Source organism: Heliangelus exortis, chromosome 1 (genome assembly GCF_036169615.1).
Source record: "Heliangelus exortis chromosome 1, bHelExo1.hap1, whole genome shotgun sequence".
In the NCBI taxonomy this organism is placed as follows: Eukaryota; Metazoa; Chordata; class Aves; order Apodiformes; family Trochilidae; genus Heliangelus; species Heliangelus exortis.
In genome coordinates this window covers 24,009,991-24,030,824 of record NC_092422.1, presented here as the reverse complement: position 1 = coordinate 24,030,824, position 20,834 = coordinate 24,009,991, and the positions used below count along the sequence as shown (strand labels likewise).

The 20,834-nt window shown below is 39.5% G+C and overlaps 1 protein-coding gene across 5 annotated transcripts in view; it reads left to right on the top strand.

The window, feature by feature from the left end:
• Positions 1-306: 306 nt before the first annotated feature.
• The window catches only part of CCDC169 (coiled-coil domain containing 169), a 60,312-nt gene continuing 39,784 nt past the window's right edge, over positions 307-20,834 (top strand). For 3 of the 5 annotated variants that reach the window (XM_071737716.1, XM_071737703.1, XM_071737683.1), the window contains exons 1-6: positions 307-490; positions 6,951-7,033; positions 7,461-7,571; positions 7,664-7,704; positions 18,976-19,074; positions 19,272-19,325. In XM_071737716.1, the coding sequence (XP_071593817.1) occupies positions 414-490; positions 6,951-7,033; positions 7,461-7,571; positions 7,664-7,704; positions 18,976-19,074; positions 19,272-19,325 (465 nt within the window). In that variant the 5' untranslated portion in view covers positions 307-413. Of the gene's footprint in view, positions 491-5,400; positions 5,551-6,950; positions 7,034-7,460; positions 7,572-7,663; positions 7,705-18,975; positions 19,075-19,271; positions 19,326-20,834 lie in introns of all 5 variants that reach the window. The other 2 variants (XM_071737707.1, XM_071737694.1) reach the window with 2 other exon arrangements.

Below are 20,834 nucleotides of genomic sequence, written 5' to 3'. Positions count from 1 at the left end.
AGTACTGGTGAGCCACATGCTGGAGACTTCCCTGGAAAAAGGGAAGAAAAAGCCCATCAAACCAGAGGCCGTTACAGCAGCGATGGCGCAGAGCTGCTACACATGCGGGAAGGCCTCGGCCGCAGGGGGTGAGAGCGACGCTGGCTGCCGGGTGGGTGTTCGCCCCCGGGCCCCGCTTTTCCTGAGAAGCGGGAGAGCCACGGCAGCTGCGGGGACTGGGGTCGGCCACCCCCAGGGGTGACCGAGCCGGGGGTCAGGACCGCAGCCCGTCCGCCTCCGGTCACACCACGGCCACAGGAAGCCGGATCGGGCCGCGCTGATCCCTCGGGCCGCCGCCGGTCGCGCAGTGGCCGTTACCCCGCGCAACGGCCGCCGCTGCCGGGGCTGCGAGCGGTGCGGGCGCCTCCGGCGCCATGGGGGAAGGCGGCGGCTGGCGGGCGGCAGACCCCGAGCTGCTGGCGCTGGAGCTGGGGCGAGAGAGGCGCAAGATGTGAGTGCCCGGCGGGGAACGGGGCTGAGCGCCGGGACTCGGTAGCAACCACCTGCTCCGGGCCGGCTACTCCGAGAGCCGATCCGAAGGACGGACCAGCCCCGGGTCCTGCCGCCTGCCCGCGGCAAAATGGCGGCTGTGGGCTGGGGAGGGGGGTGAGGAGAGCCCTGAGAGGCCGTGTGTGTCCGGCAGGTCCCACAGCTCCTCTCGGCTGTGCTGGGGAACACGATGGGAGCGGTGAGACAGCGTGGGGAACAGGGCACGGTGAGCAATAGGAACAGCTGGGAACTGGGCTGGGGCTGGCACAGGGAGCCGGGAGACGTAGGGTAATTTTAGCCGAGAACGAGGTTGGTATTGAACAGGCCTGGAAAACAGGACTGGGTGTCACGGTTTAACTGCAGCAGGCAGCTAAACAGTGCAGAGCTGCTCACTCAGTCCCAGGGAGATGGGGGAGAAAACAGAAAGGGTAAAAGTGATAAAATCTAGGTTGAGATAAAGACAGTTTAGTAAGGTTAAAAAAAAAAAAAACGAAAACCAAACAACCAACCGACACCACAAAATTCAAAACAAAACAGAAATAAACCAAACAAAAGCAAATTATGTGAAAACCTCAGTTGCTTACCACCAGCTGACCAATGCCAGTCCTCAAGCAACTGAAGCACTGGAAGGCTCTACATCCCTTCCCAGTTTTATTGCTGGGGACATCAATAGATGATTTGGAATACCCCTGTGGTTGGGCTGGGACAGCTGTACCGCTGTGTCCTCTCCCAACTTGGAACACCCCAGCCTGCTTGCCAGAGGTGTGGTGTGAAAAGCCTTTGATGTGCAAGCAGTGCTCAGAAGTAACAAAAACATCAGTGTATTGCCAACCCTGATTTCATCACAAATCCAAACACAGCACCACAGGAGCTACTGTGAAGAAAACTAGCTGCATCCCAGCCCAAACCAGTACACTGGGACTACAAGCTGTGATGGGGGAAGAACAGAAAAGACATCATGTTTTGATGAAGAAGACTCAAATGGATGAGATGCTCTTTAAACATGCTTTTTTCCACAGTGTTGAAAAAACCTGGAAAGATGGATTTCACTCTACTATTAGTAAATACATCTGAAATGCACAGGAGAGGTATGGTATCTTTCTAGTGCAGTTTGCAGAGAAGATGAGGACTTGTTACAGCTATCAGTCCCATTGCTTATGCAGCAAAAATGTCAGTGCTCTGATGATTGTTGATGCTCACACAGTGGTGGAATTGCAAGTCATTTTTTCCCCTTGTTTGCTTAGGAAGTTGCACATTTTTCCTTGTATTAAAGGATTGCCCTTTGAATATTAATAAATTAAATGCTAGAAAGTACCAAATGGTCCTGTGCTGCCTTAAGTCAGCCTCTTAATGTTTACACTTACGTACCATTTTCAAACATTATATTCCACACTGATTTTTACCTTGGAGAGTGTTTCCTTCAGTGTCTCAGCTCCCGATTCTTTTCAAAATAGTGTTGCAATTGTGGATTTCATAAAAATGTTTATTCACTATCAGAAGGAGGGCAGCCAATATTGACAGAGTCAAAATGGCGAGGCAGCTTCTGCATTCAAAATGGCACAAAAGGTGCTTGGACATATTTAAACCAACACATAAGCAAATGTTATTTTACTAAGTCTCCTGAACAGTAGTTTGTTGGTGTAATGTATCAATTATTCTCTGTGTGCATCAATTCTTTTACTGACACATGATCCTGGTAACCTTGGTGTGCAGGTAAAAAGCAGAAAGGGGGCCACAGTGAAGGAAACTCCCTATTTACAAGGAGTCACCTGGACAAGACAAGGGGCAATGGACACAAATTGCTCCTGGCAGGATTCCAGTTGAACACAAGAGGAAAATTTTTCACTATGAGGACATTCAGATATTGGAATGGTCTCCCATTCTCCCATTGGAATCCATCACTCCCCCACTTTGGAAAATTTTAAGTCTCAGCTGGAGGGGGTGCTGAGACATCTCATATAAACAATAATATTAGAAGGGTTGAACCATATGATTCTTGAGGTCTCTTCCAACGTGACATTCTATGATTCAATGATTCTATAGTATTTGCTTTGTTTCACTGCTCTGATATTTTATTTTTTTAATTAACAAAGACCTGGATTCTTTCTGTATCTTAAGTTCTTGCTAATCTCCATAAGGATCTTCTGCAAGACTGGGCCCAAAGCCTAGGACACATTGTGAAGTGGTGGCTTACTTGCTAATGAGAAGAAAATACATACTAGGTTTATTAATATAATTATTTATATAAATAAAAAACCTTTATTTTGATGCCATGACAGTGAAAGACTGTCATGCTCCTTCAGGTAGAGTCTGCACCTATTTCTTGTGTATATCTTGTGTCTGCAAGCAGACATTACCATTTTTGCCTTTTTCACAGAAGTTATTCAACCTGATTTTTAATGACCAGGGTTGTTAGCAAAAGCATCTAAAACAGTGGCACATACAGTCAATGAGTACAAAAAAGACTCTTTGAAGATGTAAGTCACCCGACCTGCTTCATCTCACTGATTTAGCATAAGACAGCTCCCACCCTAGGATGTGCCTATTTCTCTTGAGTATAAAGCAGGATTCCTTCACAGCCAACTCACCCTTGTCTTCTTTTTAATGTTCTATTTGATTATTGTGCCAGTTAGGCAGCTGTCTAACAGCCCACCTACCTCTCTCATTTAACATTCATGAAGAGTAAATTGAATCATCCATGTTCATATGGAATTTGTACATAGAGTACCTGCTGATTCTCAATGATCGTAGATGTATTACTGGGAGATCCTTTGGAGGCTTAATGAAAGAGCTTAAATCTGACCCTGAATTACTGTAATCAAGATTCAGTACAGGTTTTGATTGGTAAATGTCATGGCAAATGTTGCAGAGAGAGAGAAAGTATGTAAAATTGCAGCGTATTTCTAATAGACAGGTCTTACAGCCATATAGTTATGGATGTCAGCTAATTGTTCATGGAGTTGGGTGTTAATTCAGCTTGTGCAATTTCAGCTCTGTGACTTTCCTGTCAAGGAAAGCTGAAGCATTTCCCCAGCACACTGCTGGCTGCAAATACCAGAAGTCTGTAGCTCTCAGTACTGTATATACCTTTCACTGTGGTGCCTTTTGCACTGCACAGGATTTTTTCTGCTTTGTTCATGGGTTCTGTAATCATCTCTATAGTTAATATTCTACAGGAATCAGTAAAGGTCTCCCATGTTACAGAGCTGATGCCCTGCCTTTAGGCAAACTGGTGATTTGCCTTAAGCTTCTCCTCTAATTTTTCACTGGTTTCTCTCTACTCTAGCAAATGGCTTCAGGCAGTCTTTTGCCTGATAATGTGCACCAGCTATCCAGATCTGGGTAGCAAAATGTGCAGGAAAATGTCTTTCATCCTAAATGACTGTCACTTTCAAGTAAAGTAACACCTGCAAACTGTCTTAAAAAGAAACGCAGCAACTTTTTCTTTTGTCATTTCAATTACAGCCTTCTTATCTGAACCACACTTTTTCCTCCTTTACAAGAGTTTTCTTGTTATGCTTAGTATGCAAAGCTACAGTTAAGTTCTCCTGATGATTTACATGTGAGCTTCCAGGATTTCTAGCTTCCTTCTGTGATGACTATAAATTGTCCACTGACATGGGAAAGATCCATAGGCCTTGAATAGGTCTAGTTTTGTTCAAGGGGAGGTTGTAGGTAAAATCATACCACATTCATTTTAAGTACAGACCAAGTCTCTGAGCAGGCAGCTATACACAGCTGCATTAAATTCACAGTACATGGCATGACTGTCACTTTCTATCACAATTAGATATAATGCCAGTAATGCAAAATGCTCTGGTACATTAAAAAGCTTAAGTATTTACTAAGTTGTTCAAAGTGATTTATTTTTACATTCCTTCTCTGCCAGTGCAGAGACTATAATTTACTGCATATACACTGACTAAAGCAGAGAGGTTCCACCATCTCCTTTCTGGGTGCTAGTGGAGTATTACATGTTTAATAATAATTAGACTTTTTTAAAACTGGATTCAGTTGCCAAATGAAAATGAGACTTTCTGTCAGTGTGGAAACTACAGTCTGACAGCTGACAGTTTATCATTTCTGTACACATTTGCATCAGGACAAAATATAATTGGAAGCTGGCTGGCAGTTTTGCTAATGGTGCAGAAACAATAATAAAATCTAATGTGAAAATGTTGTATATAGTCTTGGAATGGTAGCAGAAATTAAAAATTGAAAACATAGGATTTAAAGAACATTTATCTGCATTGTCCCTCTGCATCCATCTAAGCACCTAGTTAGGATTTGTTTGAGATGGAAAACAAGTTCAATATGAGAGAGCTCAGCTACAGTTGCAGCTTTGATTGTGTCTAATTTACAGTGTTATTTCTTTCCAAAAATCCCATTTTAACGCTCACTGTCATTTTCCTCTTTTTCCAACCATAGTGAGATTGACTGGAGTCTACTTTGTAAGAACCCTATCTATTTTTATTGGAATTATACCAGCAATATAGTAAGATTTTGTCTTTCTTCATGTGCCTTTTTCACTTGGAGTGGGAGTAAATAGGCAGTAACAATCAGATTTCCTTTGGTTTTCATGCATCTAAGCTTTCTGACTCATATGTTAAAATCTCTCTTTACCTGGGGCTTTTACCTCACTCTTTTATCTCCAGCAAGTTACCAGTGCTTCCATTATTTCTTTGCCTATGTTCCCACCATCAAATTCAATGTTGGTAGGGACAAAAAGAGCAATAAGGCAAGGAAGGATTGGAAGACCCAGCTCTCCCCTGCCATTTGAGATGTCTGTCTTATTGTTCTTCATTGTGTTTCTTGCATTGAAAACTTGAATTACCTTAAATTACTCTTCTTTACCTTTCTTTGCTATTTCAGCTCTTCAGCCCTCCCTACTCCAGGAGTACCTTTTCTGTTTCTTAAGATTGGTTGGTTTGCTTCTGCTTCTCCAGCTTTCAATTGAAATCTGATGATTCAAGCTATGAAAAGAAATGTCACCAACTGTATGTGAACATGAGGAGTGCAATGGTTGGTACCATTTCTATGTGCTCAGCTCTGTTGTCAGAGTATTTGTCAGATTTCTTGTGGGCTAATTAACTCTTTTTTTAAGAGCATTTCTCGTTAAGAACATGTTTGGAAACAGAAGTTCCATATTGACATGGAAGTCCCCCTTTAAAAAACAAAACAAAATGTAGGACAGTGCAATTATTCTCTCTCTTGCATGTTCTAGTGATCTAGGCTAGGATTCAAAAGACATCATTTGTCATATTGTATTGTAACACATCTTCCAAAGGGCTGCATGTGCAGAATTGTGCTCCTAGTTCTTCTGAAGTATCTCAGTATGGGCACTGAAAAATGGAGGCACCCAGTAACCATTCGTTGGTTGGTTGGGTTTTTTTGTTTGTCTTTTTGTTTGGTTTTCTTTAAAATCTTGGCCTTTCAAACTTAACTTTAAAGGACAACCCCACAAACTGCTCTTGCATTGTGTTGCCCTGTGTTTTGTGAGCATCTGTGCTGGAGTGGGCTGTCCTGCTGGGATCTCACAGGCTGGAGCTTTTCTCCATAGACATCTGCAGAAGAGCCAGGCTGTTGGCATAAATGTGGTCAATAATTTAATTAGCAGCAGTTTCTCCTTGGAGAAATCAAGGTGACATGATTAATTGTGGCACTGCCATCTTACCACTTAGAAGGATGAGTGTGATTCAGCACACTGTCTGATGCATGGGAGTGGGATGTGCTTTCATCAGTCCTCTGCTAGCTTCTGCTTCTGGTCATCACTTCCAAGGCAGAAAGAGCTCAGTTTCCATGGTATTTGTCAGCTGTCTGGCTGCCCAGCCAGTGTGTACACAAGTAATCAATGGGCAAAATTTTTTTCCCCACAAATGACTGAAAAAAAGTTGGTTTTAGGACCTGTGTTTTTTGTGATACTTTAATCACTGACTTCCTCTTCTGGTAGTCATAGTAGGTGCTATGCTTTGATTGTTTTTATTGTGGGCACAGTTTTGAAAATTACTGCCATCCAGCAGTGAATCAAAATACAGAAGTCATGCAGAATTTCAAATAGCACATTTCTTGGGCATATTCTTTTTTTCAAACAGAAAAAAAATTTTTTTCTTAGGCATCTTTAGATGAAAAATTAAAACCAGTGTATTCTCTCAATTTCTTTAATTCTGATGATCTGCTAGACAGTTATTAAATTTTAGGAAATGTCTATCTTGTTTTTTCTTGATGTAATTTTATTCACAAAGTAGAAATGCTTCTACTTGAAGGCACACAGTATTCAGAGAAAAATATATGGGCAAAATTATTGAATTAAGTAGGAAAGATCAATAGATACTTAATCTGAAAATATATTCAATTTATTCTTTTCAATTTTAATAATAAGTTTAATGCAGCAGCCAATTTATTGACTTTTTTAAATACCACAGAAAAATGCTTGAAACCTCGATATTTGGACTTAGAAAAACAGTAGCAGAACTGGAAAAAAGACTTAGCAGTGTTGAAGATGGAGGTAAGTGAACTGCAACAGAGTCTTGCTAATGGATTAATTATTTTGGGAACACCCTACAGAGGTACAAAATTTTAATCTGAAATTTATATACTCCTTCAAATGTGACTATTATAGGTACGGTTTTGAAAATGTGTAATTAAGGTTTACTATGTGTTTCAGATTAGCTTTAATTATTAAAGAATTCATGAATAACATGAATTCATGGAGTTGGTTAGTATTCTGACCACAGTAGGCCCAGTGACAAATTCTTGATGACTTGATTTGTATTTTCAAGCTCTTTTGTATGCAGATATCCTCACTATAAGGATTACTAACTGGACATTTTTTCAGTCTCCAAAAAAAGTGGCAAAAATTTGAAAAAATGCTGCCTTTTACTTGAAATGGCACAAGATAACCTGGGCAGAATAATACTGTATTTGTTTTTAAGGTAATGAGTGGAAGACCAGATATGAGACACAAGTAGAATTGAACAAACAGCTGGAAAGGCAAATCAATATTCTTCAAGAGAAGATGGAGCTTATTCGTGGCAACCCAGCAGGTAGAAATGGGTATTCATAACTGTTTTTCAATAGAGTGACTGTCCATATGTTGAAATTATATCAATTGGGCACATTTTCTGCTTATTTGTAGATAAACTGTCCACTGTTCGCACCTTTGATCAAATGCCTTTGGTGAGTACTATGGTATTTATTTGGTTAACAAAAAATAGCAGTGTAATTGAAGTACTTGTGTAATCTTTGTTTTATTCATGACAGAAAATATCAGCAGTGTGGTCAAGAAACACACACGAAAAATCTGCATACTATTTTTATTGTTTCAGATATGCTGTTGCATATATAGTTACAAAATAGTAAAATTGTTAAATAGGTGCATAAGGTCTGAATGCTGTCACATGAAATTTTTGACTGGGTGAATGTTGTGTGACTGGACCTGCAGTAAGACGTATGAGGTGGTGTAACTGGACTAGTTCCATGAATAAAAGAAAAATATTAAACCTTGATCACCAAAAAAAAAAAATGGAAGAGCCCTCTTTGACATCTTCTAGCTCATCCCTCCTACTGAAGCAGAGCCAGCTACAGTAGATTGCCCAGCATCATTGCCCAGGCCAGTTGGGTTTTTGCTATCTGCACACAGAGACTCCACAACTTCTCTGGTCAACAAGCTACAGTGTTTAACCACTCTCACAGTAAAAAAAGTGCTTTCTTATGATAAAATGGAATTTCAGATGTTTCAGTTTGTGCCCATTGCCTCTCATCTTGACAGTGGGTACCACTGAGATGAGTCTGGCTCCCTCTTCTTCATTCCCTCTCCTAACATATTTATACACATTGCTGAGATCCCCCTGGGCCTTCTCTTTTCCAGGCTGAACAGCCCCAGCTCTCTCAGCCTCTCCTCATCTGTCAGATGTTCCAGCCCCTTAATCATCTTCACAGCCCTGTGCTGGACTTGGCACAGGAAATCTGTACCTTTCTTGTACTGGGGAGACCAGAACTGCACAACAGATCTATGGAAATGTCTCACAAGTGCAAAAGAGAAGGGATATGTCACCTCCCTCAGCCTGCTGGCCATGTTCTTCCTAATGGATACCAGGTGGCACTGGCTTTCTTTGCAGCATGAGTACATTGCTGGCTTTTGGTCATCTTGTTGCCTATCAGGACCCCAAGGTCATTCCCTGCCAAGTGGCTTCCTGGCCAGCCAGCCCCCAGCAAATGGTGGTACCTGGGGTTATTTCTCCCCTGGGACAGGACTTTGCATTTTTTATTGCTGAACTGAATTTCATGTGATTTCTCTCTGCCTATTTCTCTAGACTGTTTAGGCTCCCCTGAATGGCAACAGAATCCTCTGGTATATCAGTCACTGTTCCCAATTTTGAACCAACTTTGACACCATAGATGAATAACTGTAGTGACATTTTGCTTAGTATAGTTACAGGAATATCCCTTGTACAGTTAATAGTCCATTTTTGCAACACCAAGGGAAGTATCTGTTTCCATTTAAAAATGTTATTTCTTAATAAGTTTATAGTTCATGACCTGTGTTTCAACAAAGCACAAAACATTTTTCTGTGATCTTGAGAAAATGGCAAGAAAAGAGCAGCAAATATTTTGGCCTCTTAGTCTTCTGAAGCAGTAAATGAAAACAACTTTAGATTCAGGACTGCTTTTTCCTTAGTCTGTCATCTGCTGAAATCTTTTACTCTGAGACCTTTTCTGCTTCTTACCTACTTTGAGAAGTCAGATAAAGAGGTGATAATGCCTTGTAGTATAAGCAGGAAAAATGAGCATTATAAGGCAGAGCTCTGACAATTTTCATTCCAATTGCTTATGCTTACAGAAGTGTTTCCATCTGACTTTCTTATGCTTCAGATTCTGAAGATTAATGTGAGTTTACTGAGCCTGGAAGAGGCTGTGTGCCCTATTAGTGGGAATGATTATCTGTTGTAAGCAGGGTGTGAATAATAACTGCTCTTTCTGATTTGATCCATGGCTTTCAGATAGTAAACATTCTTGCCAGTTTTAGTACTGTCCTAGAGATAGTGGTATTTTCTAGGTTGGCAAGGTATTTGATTTTTTTTTTTAAAGCCACTAATTAAAAAGAGAACAAAATCTTGCCCATCCCGATTTCCTGATTCATGGAATTGATTTGAAAATACAGCTGGGATTATATTTGAAGAAAAGTCTTGAAGGCAGAACACTGATCTAGAAAATTTACAGTAGAGCCTGCTTCAGACTGTTATTCCTGTCACCCTGTAAAGCACAGTCTGGCAAGCATTCTTACAGTGTCACCAGTGTTTATTTCCATCCAATTGCTAGTCCTCTCTTTCCCAGTCCAGTTACACCTTGCCAAGCACTTGAAGAGTCATTACCAGAGAGATAATCTCTGCCAGCAGCTCTGCAGCATCAATCCAGTATATTTCTAATCCCTACTAAATACTGCCTTGTCTCCTCACCTGTGAGCTAGGTCCTGAGAGGGCTGGTAACACTTGCCAAAAGACAGAATGAGAGCACAGCTGGAAGATTCATACTGCTAGAGGACTCTAGAAGAAAGTTTAAAGAGTCCTAAGCTTGCTTACTTTGGAAGTCTGGAGCCTGTGAGCCATGCCATAGGTTTTTCTTCTTCAGTTTTCCCATGAAGTTTCTTCTTCAGCCTTCCCATGTAGAGTGAATACATTCTTCTGTTTGCTAGCCAGAGGGGAGATAAAAAGTGCTTGGGGATTTAGTGAAATGCTTCATTTCCCCTTGTTTTGGTTTTCAGGACATGGAAAGAAGAGATGAAAATAGATGTATTTTGTGGGACTTGCTGGGGTTTTTTTGCACTGAAGCTTTCAGAAAAGTCTCTTTTTACAGACAGTCTTGATGGATGGAGAGCTGTTTTGGTTTTTTCTTTTAAATTTTGGGAGATAAAACATTGGTTAAAAAGATACAGGCCATTTTGTGGTGTTTAAGCATGTAGATTTATCCAAATTCTTTTTTATGGTTTTGAGAGTTATTCAGGGGAGCAGTAGGAAATATTTAGCTTCTTCACAAAGAATAAAGAGCAGATGTGGTGAGGGGGTGTGGAAAAACAAAAAGCTTTGCAGCCATTCATCAATCTACATTTGCTCAGAGTAGAAATGCTGAGTGGGTATATATAAAGTCACGTGAATGTGTGTGTGTTAAATGAAAAGTACACCATGATACTCACTTTTCAACTTGCAGTTGTGTAAGAAGCTCTGTGGAAAGAGCAAAATTATTCTTCCAGCAAGATAATACAATTTCTAGAATATGGCAATATTAGACAGTAGATTTTGTTTTGAGCAGCATATCTAGAAAATTAAATAGTATTTGCCAGTCTTATTAGTCTGTGTTATCAAGGAATTAGAATAATGTAATTGGAGTAATTACAAGGACCTCCAATAATTCTTAGCTTCTTGAGGATTTTCAGCTGTATTTAACAGAGGAAATATTTTAAAGATACTGAGGAGATTTATCTCACTCAGCTAGTCATTTGCAGTCCCACCCTAGTAAATAGAAGGAGAAAAACGTGTCAATAGAGTAATTCGTCCTGTTTAGAGATAGATAGCATAAACTACATTCTCAGAATCAAGCACTACAGGGAAAATAAAATAAAATTAGTCATCTGGGACCCTGGCAGTCAGCAAGCTCTAAAGACCTGAATAAAAGAGAATAATACAAATGCAAATTCTGGAGTGATGAGCAAGGAAGCACAGAGGATTTTCTATGTTCATAAATTGCAAAAATTGTTGCTGATGGCTTATACTATTTTTGCTTTAAAATTAAAATCATACTGATGAATGATTCCTTGCTATTAAAACCAACCATAAACCATTTAAATATCTAATTACCAATCTGAAGTCCTGAGATAATCCTTATTTGTCGTTTCAAAAAAAAAAATGGAGGTGTCACATGACAGTAAGTGTAGAACCAGTACCTTGAACACACAAATTTTTACAGACATAGTCTAGAAATACTGTTTTTGTGTACTGAGAGTGGATTAAAAATAACCTAACAGTGACAAACACAAGGGATTTCCATTTAGGTAGTAATTTCCCTTATGTCATACAGTACTTCAAAAATAATTACAGAAGGAATGCATTCTCTCTGAAGTGTAGCATGATGTGAATTTTAGTTGCCTCTCTTAAACTTGCTGCATTCATTTGTTCCCATTTTGTCATTAGATGATTTTTGGTGAAATACATGCTGTCTGCTAACCATAACTTCCCATAGAAGCAGAAAGGAAATTATTCCTTTCTCTCTCACCATTTCTGAAAGAAAAAAAAAAAAAAAAAAAAAGAAGAATCCCTAGATAGAGGCTTTAGTATGCAAAATCAGTCCAGAAGAGCACAGTCCTGGTAGCATTGCCTTAGCAACGCTCTAGTTAAGATTAGCCAAGGAACCAAGGTTTCTGTGATAAATCACCAATTCCAGGAATGTCCAGTGCTGTAGCTGTTAAAATTCTGACATTAAGGGCCAGATGCCTGCATTGCAAAGCTTCCTTTCTGAGAGCATGGTGACCACAGAACAGAGAGCCACACATGGCCACCTCAGGGTTTCTGCTGTCAGTTTTAAACTGCAAGCAGAATGTGTGGAAGTGTCACACTGGAGAAGGTGTTGGGAACGTGACAGAAGGAGAATCTTAGGTTCATGAAGAGATGTAACAAAGACTTCATGTTTCAGTAGGTGTTGATAACTGCTTATAGGGAACGTCAGCACTTTATAATGGCATAGGAAATGTTGATAATTCTCCCAGCAAGTCACTGTTACATGAACGCTATTGCTTTTGCTGTTTTAAGTCACCAGTAGCTCTATAGGAAGAAGAAATCCATTTCTGAAACTTAGAACTTTTCTGAAACTATTTCTGAAACTATTTTGGAGAAAGTTCTGTAGTGTGGTGTGCTGCCCTAAGTTGCATCCTGGCTTTTCACAGACTTCCCCTTCCTACCCCTTTCATTTGACCTCAGACACGTATTTTGAATGCCTGCAAGAGACCTTTCTGATTTGCATTTTTTCCTTTTCTTGTCATGTTGGCATTAGTTTTCTTTCTGGTGGCCCTGCACAAACCAGCAAACTCACTTATTCAGATCACTTTATTGTATTCCCAGAGGCAGAATACACTTTGTATTTCAAATAAAACAACAGGGGAAGAATCTTTCACCCAAGTGACTGTATTAGCTTGCTGTTCTCAAGAATTCCTTAGAAGCTGACTGGGACCCTGGGATATCATCTTCCAGAGAAAATGTACAAGGAAGCAATCTTTCAGGCCTAGCAGGAGAGATACTTGGTGAAACATTTGAGTCAGCAACAGCTTGTTCTGTCAATCTGAAACACAGCAACAAAGTCTCCCTTTTAACTTTCTTCTCCCCAAGTCAACAGATAACTTCAATAAGCAATGCTGTGGATTTAGGGTACCAGTGTCCCACACCTATTACACTGAAGGAACCTGAACTTTCCAACAAATCTCCAGGCTGATTTCTTAACCCCGGCCATTGCCAGTGTCAGGTTGCACAAAGAGGCTGTGGATGCTTCCTCACCTGGAGGTTCAAGGCTGGGTTGAATGGGGCTCTGAGCAGCCTGATCTAGTGGAAGATATCCTTGCCCATGGCAGGGAGCTTGGAACTATATAATCTTTAAGGTCCTTTCCAACACAAACCATTCTGTGCTTCTAGAACAGGGTATGCTGCATTCGTGTGATTCAGCTCTGACTGGTTTTGAATAAGATGATGGTAACCACAAGGGGGCTCTTGGCATTTAGAAAAGTACTGAGAGCCTTTCCTCACCTGTACCGAAGCCCTTACAGGACCTAGGGTGTATATATATCTGTATAAAATACCCTATGCTAAATAGTTTTTATCTATCATGTTTTCAGTAGTATATGACTAGTGAGATTTTGATGTCAACTTAAATTCAGTTGTGGTAAAACTGAAAATGTAGTATTTGCTCTTAATGAGTTTGAAATTATATGTTAAAACATTCAGCTTTATCAGCTGATGAATGTCAGCTCCTAGCATTGGAGAGAAGGGAGTTTATTTTCTAAAAAAGACAATTTTCTGAACAATCCATTTGAGTATTTTGGATTGCAAAGGCTTTTTGGGGTGTGGGGTTTTTTTCCTACACAACTGACATGTATTGCCTCTGCTCTAACTCATGGAGAAGAGTCAAAGAAGCTTAGAGCTGAAGCAAATTTCCATAAGAATTTATAGTCTGCATGAGCTGGGCTCTGATGAAAGCAGTTTTGAGCCTCCTGATGATGTCATGGGTTTGTCACTTGTCTGCTGTGAAATGATTGATTGTTATTTCTTTTGCCAGTGGTAGAAGGACAAGGAAAAATCCAGAATGAGAGACATTTCTGTGGGTGGCCTTAAAATTCAACTGCAATATCATTCTGTTTAATTTCATTTTCTGGCAAGTGCTAAGCCAAAAATATAACTTCAGTCAAATGAAAAGGCAAATGTGTGAAAAAAAGAACTGAAGAATTGGTGTTCCTTTTGTGAAGCTCTGTGCTTTGGTCACTGCTGGACACAAGACAATGTATAATTGCTCTGAGAGAATTGCCAAGCCCTGCAAAATTCTGTTACATAAAGAAAGTATTCATTTAAAATCTCAGTGTGTCTTTTAGCTTACCAGCCTGCTCAAAGTGGTTTGACATGGATGGCTTATTGAAAACTAAGGATCTTAAATTCAGGTTAAATCCCTTAGTCAGCTTACATCTCCTTTTCAAGAATACATTGTCCAACTATTCAAGGCTTTGTAGAAGAACCTGTAATAAATCTAACTTTCTTCTTTTTTTCATATTCAGTTAAATCTCTTCTAAAAAGCTTCCACAGATTTTGTCTTATTGGTTCATCCTATAATTCTGCTGGAAATTTCTTTTTCTGGGGGAGTGCTGTATAACTGGGAGGCTGCTTCTGGTTCTTTTGAGCCCTCATTTGTCCTTGCTTTGAAGTGAGGCTTTTCTGTGGTCCAAGAAATCTGTTTTACTGTATGCTTCAACCTGCCTTTTCGGTGAGCTTTTGCTTTCATGTTATTTTACTACATTAAGGACTAAGCTGATCATATGAACATAAGCATTGAGATTTGAGTCTGCTTCAGTGAGGTTTCTTTCTGTTTGCTTCCCACAGGATTCAGGAAAGGCAAATCCAGCCCATAATGATTTGACTGAGTTTATATACTGGTCTTTCTTCTTGATTTTTATTATTGTGCAGCAGCTAAAGACTTCAGATACATATGGTCTCAGCTAGTTCTTTAATTACTGCCTTGATAGTAGTGGTGGGAGGTAACTTAAAATGAGTTCTGGCTGAAGTGGTCCTCTATAACCTCTTTGAAGTTTTACCATTTAAAATTTTCTTGTTTCTGCTTTTGAAATTCCATCTTATAGTTTTTAGGGACTTGGAGACGTCTTTTAGTTGAGTAGAAACATCTGTGTTGCTAGGTCCCCATAAGAACTTGCCATACTGAGTTCTGCATCATCAGTGAGGTGTATGGACCCAGGAACACAAGCCAGAAAGTTGAGTTAGCTGCCTAAGTTTCCTAGGAATTAACTGGGAGCAAGTCAGGTAGATTGGGATTCCCAGCAGAGTGGATAATAGAGGTGGAAAATGTATGGAGAATAGGTAAGAAATGCCAAAGAATTGTGTCTAAAATCCTGCCTCCTTTCCAGAAGAGGGCATGGCCTTGCAGCCTTTCTCACTTGTTCCTTCACCATCCACATAAATGTTCCACTTCTGACTGATTAACAGCCTGGCTTCAAAAATTATCTCAACTCCAGTTAAATGTGATGGCGGGGGCACTCTCAGGGCATGAATGCTGTGAATTCAAGCTCTGAGGATGTCAGAGGACTAAAATGTGACTCATCTGATTTCTTTGTGGGTTAGTTTTGAGTCTGTAAGATAGAAGAGAATTTCCTTCCTCAAGTAATATGGGTGGAGCATGCTTCTTAGGCTGTGCCCCGTTAGGGAGCTGAGCACTGGGAAGCTTTGCTTTGGGACTCCATAAAGGCTTTCAGCTGCAAACTAAGCAGCTTGATTAAGCTTGTGCCTATGGGCAACCACAACAGCAACAGCTCAGATGGCTGCCTAACTTAAAGGACAAAATCAGATGTGAAGAATGTAAGACATTGCATAGTTTGCTGTATTAGAATATTAAATTCTGCCTGCAGTGCAGTTTAGACTTTAATGCCTTTTTGATTTTGTGTTTCACTTCCCAATCTGTAAATTTGGAGTAATTTCTGATACTGTTATTGCACAAGAGAACTATATGCATAGGTACACTACAAATTGTGAGGCAGCCAGATACACTGGGTTGATAACTGCATAGTTTAGGCACGTTATCAACATATTTCTGTCTGCTTGCTCCTCAGAAGCAGTGTAGTGCACCCTTTGTTTGTTTGCTGTTGGATATCATCCTTGCTTCAGAGCTGAATGAACGCCCAGGCAGCTGCATTGGATCAGCTGCACTGGCAGCAAAAAATAGACAGCACTTCTGAAAAGATTAAATGAAAAAAAGAGCTAAAAGTAGTTCATTTTGTAGGTCAAAGAACTCAAATATATTAGCTGAGTACCATCACCAGGATGATACCAAAATGCTCTGTTGTGACTAACAGCTGCAACACCAACTCTTGCTGTCTTATATAAAACACTGATGGATAATCTAGTGAGGAAAGGCTGTGGATTTACATAGAACAAATCTGGAGAGCAGCATGAACTTCTGTATTTATTGTATTTAAGCTTAATGTAGTGGTACAAAATATGTTGTAGGTGGTACAAGTTGTGTTATACAAAATATCCTGTCGCGTGGTTATAATCTTTAATGTGCAATCAGGTTAAGAAGGAAAAAAATATACTTTCCTTATTTGACAGTGGTGACACCTTCTCTAATTGTCTTGTTTAATTCTGTACAGATATTGATGTTGTAATGAAATACCACATGACCCTTGTGGAATTTAGCCAAATCTTCTCTTTAATCTGCAGTTTACTTTTTCTCCTTGAATTGGCCAATGTTGACTGTATTGGCTCTAGGAGGCTTCTGTATCAGGACAAAGATTTCATCTTCATCCAAGTTATTTGTGTTTTAATTAGGAAAAATCCCAGACCCCCAGTTCTTCTCATGTCTGCAGTGTTTCTGTTAAAGAAGTTTAAAGTTACTAACTGTTCAGTCATATGCAAAACATTATTGAAAGATACAGCTTTGCTGCATTTATTTTTTTTTTAAACAGTGGGAGGGGTTATTCTCTCTTGGCAACATGTTTTAAAAGTGTTGGGTCTTCTGCCATGCTTGTGCAAAGTCTTGACTTCAATCGAAGTCATTCCTAGGGAAATCTCAGTAACAGCCAGAAATGTTTTTCTGAAAAATAAAATTTGGAGCTGTGTAAGTAACATGTACAGAAAATTATGAAGAAGAATAAAAGGTGCAATGATCTGCAGATGCTAGGATGGAGTACAGTCAGCTGAATGTAGAGAGTTGTGTAAAAAAAGAGATTTTCACATGTTTCAGTGCAGAGTAGCCTACTGCTGCTCCAGAAGGACACGTGTCTCCTGTAACACACGTGTCATATCTGCCACTCATTAATGTCTTGGGCACTCTGGGGCATTTCAGATGGCAACTGAGTTGAGCTCTTTAGCTGCTCAGCTGAATGAATTTCTGCATGTTGTTTTTATTGACTGTGATTCTTAGTAGTTTAGTTCACATATGAATGTTCAAATGTAGATATCCTTACTTCAGACTGACTCTTGTCCATACAGTCAACTATGGGTATAAATATAAAATTTGGATGGATTAATTTGGATATAATATTATTAGATTATTCCCCAAAATTGTATCATAAGTAATACTTGTAAATAAAGAGTGAAAACCCAGTGCTAGTAATAATGATGAGAGGCAGAGCTCAGTGGATGTCATAGTTAACACATTTTCCCAGAAAGTACTTGATAAAAAGGAGGGAATGCTCATTTAGATTTGAAAATCTAGGTGACCATTGGAGAAAAGCCAGTGGTGAAAACTGTCATATTAAGTGATCAAAAGTTAATTTGTTTTAAATTAAACATGTACTCAAGTATCATGTGCAGTTTTGGGCACCACAGAATAAGAGGGACATCAAGGTGCTGGAGAGGGCACAGGGAAGGGCAACCAAGCTGCTTAGGGATCTGGAGGGAAGGTGTTACAAGGAGAGGGTGAAGAGGCTGGGGCTGTTCAGCCTGGAGAAGAGGAGGTTGAGGAGAGATTTACTGCACTGTATAAACACCTGAAGGGAGGCTGTGGTGAGGTGGGTGTTGGCCTCTTCTCCCTAGTGACCGAGGATAGGACAAGAGGTAATGGGTTCCAGTTATGCCAGGGGAGGTTCAGATTAGATATTAGGAAAAATTTATTCCCTGAAAGAGTGGTGAAGCATTGGAGCAGGTTGCCTTGGGAGGTGGTGGAGTCGTTGTCTCTGGATGTATTTAAAAAATGAGTAGATATGGAACTTTGGGAGATGATTTAATGGTTAAGGTTATGTAGGACTGATGGTTGGACTTGATCTTGAAGGTCCTTCCAACCATGATGATTCTATGATTCTATATATAGTTTTCAATAAAGGCAGAAACAATAAAATGCAAGACCAAGGAAGAAATAGCTAATGTCAGCAAGTGCTTGGAAAAGGAAATAACAGTAGCCAAATCCCAAGGAAAACTCAAGGATCTTAAATTAAAGGAAATGGGTAATCTGTACCTTAGGATTCTTAAAGAACTTGCTTGTTACATTGTTGATTTGATAGCAAAATATTTTAATAACGCTGGGGATGATGGCATTGTGTACATTGGAGAAAATAGAACTTTTTTGTTATTGTTGTTTTAAGATAGAGAGGAATAACTGCTGCAAAACCAGACTGAAATACAGATTTACTGGAAGTGGCTCATGATGGGAAAACCTGTTGACATTCTGTGATGAAACAGTAGATTTGTTGTCACAAGGAACAGTAATCTTGCTCACTGTGACCTCTGATAAAGATGTTGTGTTACGTGGGAAGTGACTTGACTTGAATTTATTTAATTTGGAAAAAAATAAAATTAGTAGGTTTATTGCAGAAGTAAAGAGCTGCTGTCACATGAAAGATAACAGTGATAATAAGTGCACCTACTTACAAGAGACTTAGCTGAAAGCAAAATTACAAGATAGAAAATCATCTCTATCCTGGTCCAAACCAGGACACCTATCAAGGAGCAGCGATGTGGAAAACCATATCTCTGTCATTTTAACACAGTGAAAATGTGTAGTGCATAACTGGTAACTCTAGCATATAATTAATTGCTTATGTATTTCCAGTGTGCCAGCTGGAACCATGTAAATAAAAGGTTCACAAGAAGCAAATAGAATGGCAGACATCAGAATGCTTGAAGAACAAGGACTATGGTGGTGATATTTTTTACAGAGTAGAAATATACGTAAACCATTATTTTATTTACTGAACAGGGTGCCTTAAAAGAGGTTCTTAAACAACTAGAAAAAGAGAAGAAAAGTCTCCAGTATCAGCTAAAAGATTATGAACTTCGACTGGAACAAGAAGCAAAGGTTTGTAATGGATTTATATCTCTAATTTCTTAAAGCCATTGTCTCAAAGAGACAGTGTATATGGAACACACAGTAGAATAGTTACACAAACTAAGTCACTGGAAAAAAGCTCAGCTATGTATTTGTTTCTTCCTGTATGATTCAACTTCTAAAATCTGTTGCTTAATGGTAGCCTATATCCCTTATTTTGAATGTAGGCTTATCACAAAGCTAATGATGAGCGGCGCAGGTACCTCTCAGAGATCTTAAAGGTAAGAATAAAAACTGTGTGGCTCAATAACTGATAAAAATCATGATTTCTTAATATAGCAACAACATCTGTTAATGCCATTAGGTCAAAATCTTTTCACTTCATTATTCTACAAAAAATGTTTCAAAAGACCTAGAAATTAAAAATTGCTACAATTTATATCTTTTCAAGTAGTTTTTGTTGTTGTTGTTGTAACAATTGGTGTTATGTTCTTCTCAAGGATAGGTAAAGTGCCTTTAGCTGAGAAAGTGGAAGCAATTTTCTATTACTAGTTTGCCCCTCCATTGGTCACAAGACTGCTATGCAAGATTCAGTTGAACAGAACCAAATTATTAGCAGTAGTGACACTAACCTTAAGTACCAATTCCTCTTTTCTGTGTTTTCCCTTTTTTCTTTTAAAGGCAAACTAGCCAGACAGCTCAGACTGACAATACAGCACATCAATTAAATGTTTAGGATCAGGGATAAATATCTTGTTTTTCTGAAGTCAGAGATTAAATTGTATTGCTTCAAATTGTGTAATTCATAAAAGTTGATACTGCAAACTGGAAAAGGAACCTGTAAAAGAACCTGTAAAGATTTCTTGTACTTTTTATTGTGAAAGAGTCTCAGTTCCTGAATAATGTAGAATAGCTTAGCATGATACTTGAGACTGACTGTCACTGAATCACTGTCATGCAAACAGGGGTGAAAGGTTGTAATTAGCAGGGTTTCCATGTGTTGCATGGTGGGCAACTGCATCTCTTTTGTGGTTCATTGCTGCTTTGGGAAATCAGTTAAACTTTCCAGCATGAAACCAAGGAAGAGCCCAAGAAATGCCCATGATAATTGTCAGTATCTTTGCATTAACAGTGAAAATGGGAACTGCTGGAGGAAGAAGGTAGGAAATCAAAGATTTTATTACTGAACACGCCAGCAGGAGGAGTACCCATGTTCAGCTGCCTAGAAAAACACTTAAACATGCATAAAACATTATTTGAAGTGAGGCACATGCACGGGCATGCTGCTTAAATGCTGAATTAGGGCCTGGAATTTTGCCACTAGCATTCAAGGTAGATACTGCATTATGTTTTCAGTAATCAGTTATTTGCCCCCATAATTTCAGAATCATATGAAAGCAAAATAATCATCTTGAGTTTCATCTCCCTGTCCTCAGTTCTCTCAATGTTAAACAGCCAATGTATAAAGTAGTTGTAGAGGGATCCTATGTAATCTGTGGAGAGAGAAGCATATTTAAGGTGCAAACCATCACACCTGTTTTATGTTAACATGAAATTTTTTTCCTAGGGACTTAACTGCCTCTCTTCCTGAGCTATAAGCATAGCCTAGGAGAGTAGCTTAGATTAGACATCTACCTTTTACATTGCTAATGTGAACATGGCAGTCAATCTAATCATGGTTTATTGTTGGTTGTGAAAGAATCAATGGCTCATCTGATCCCTTCAGGTCCTGTTCTGCTATGACTTAGATTTGATTGTTGCTTTTAAATTCTTTTAAAATGCCTTCCCTT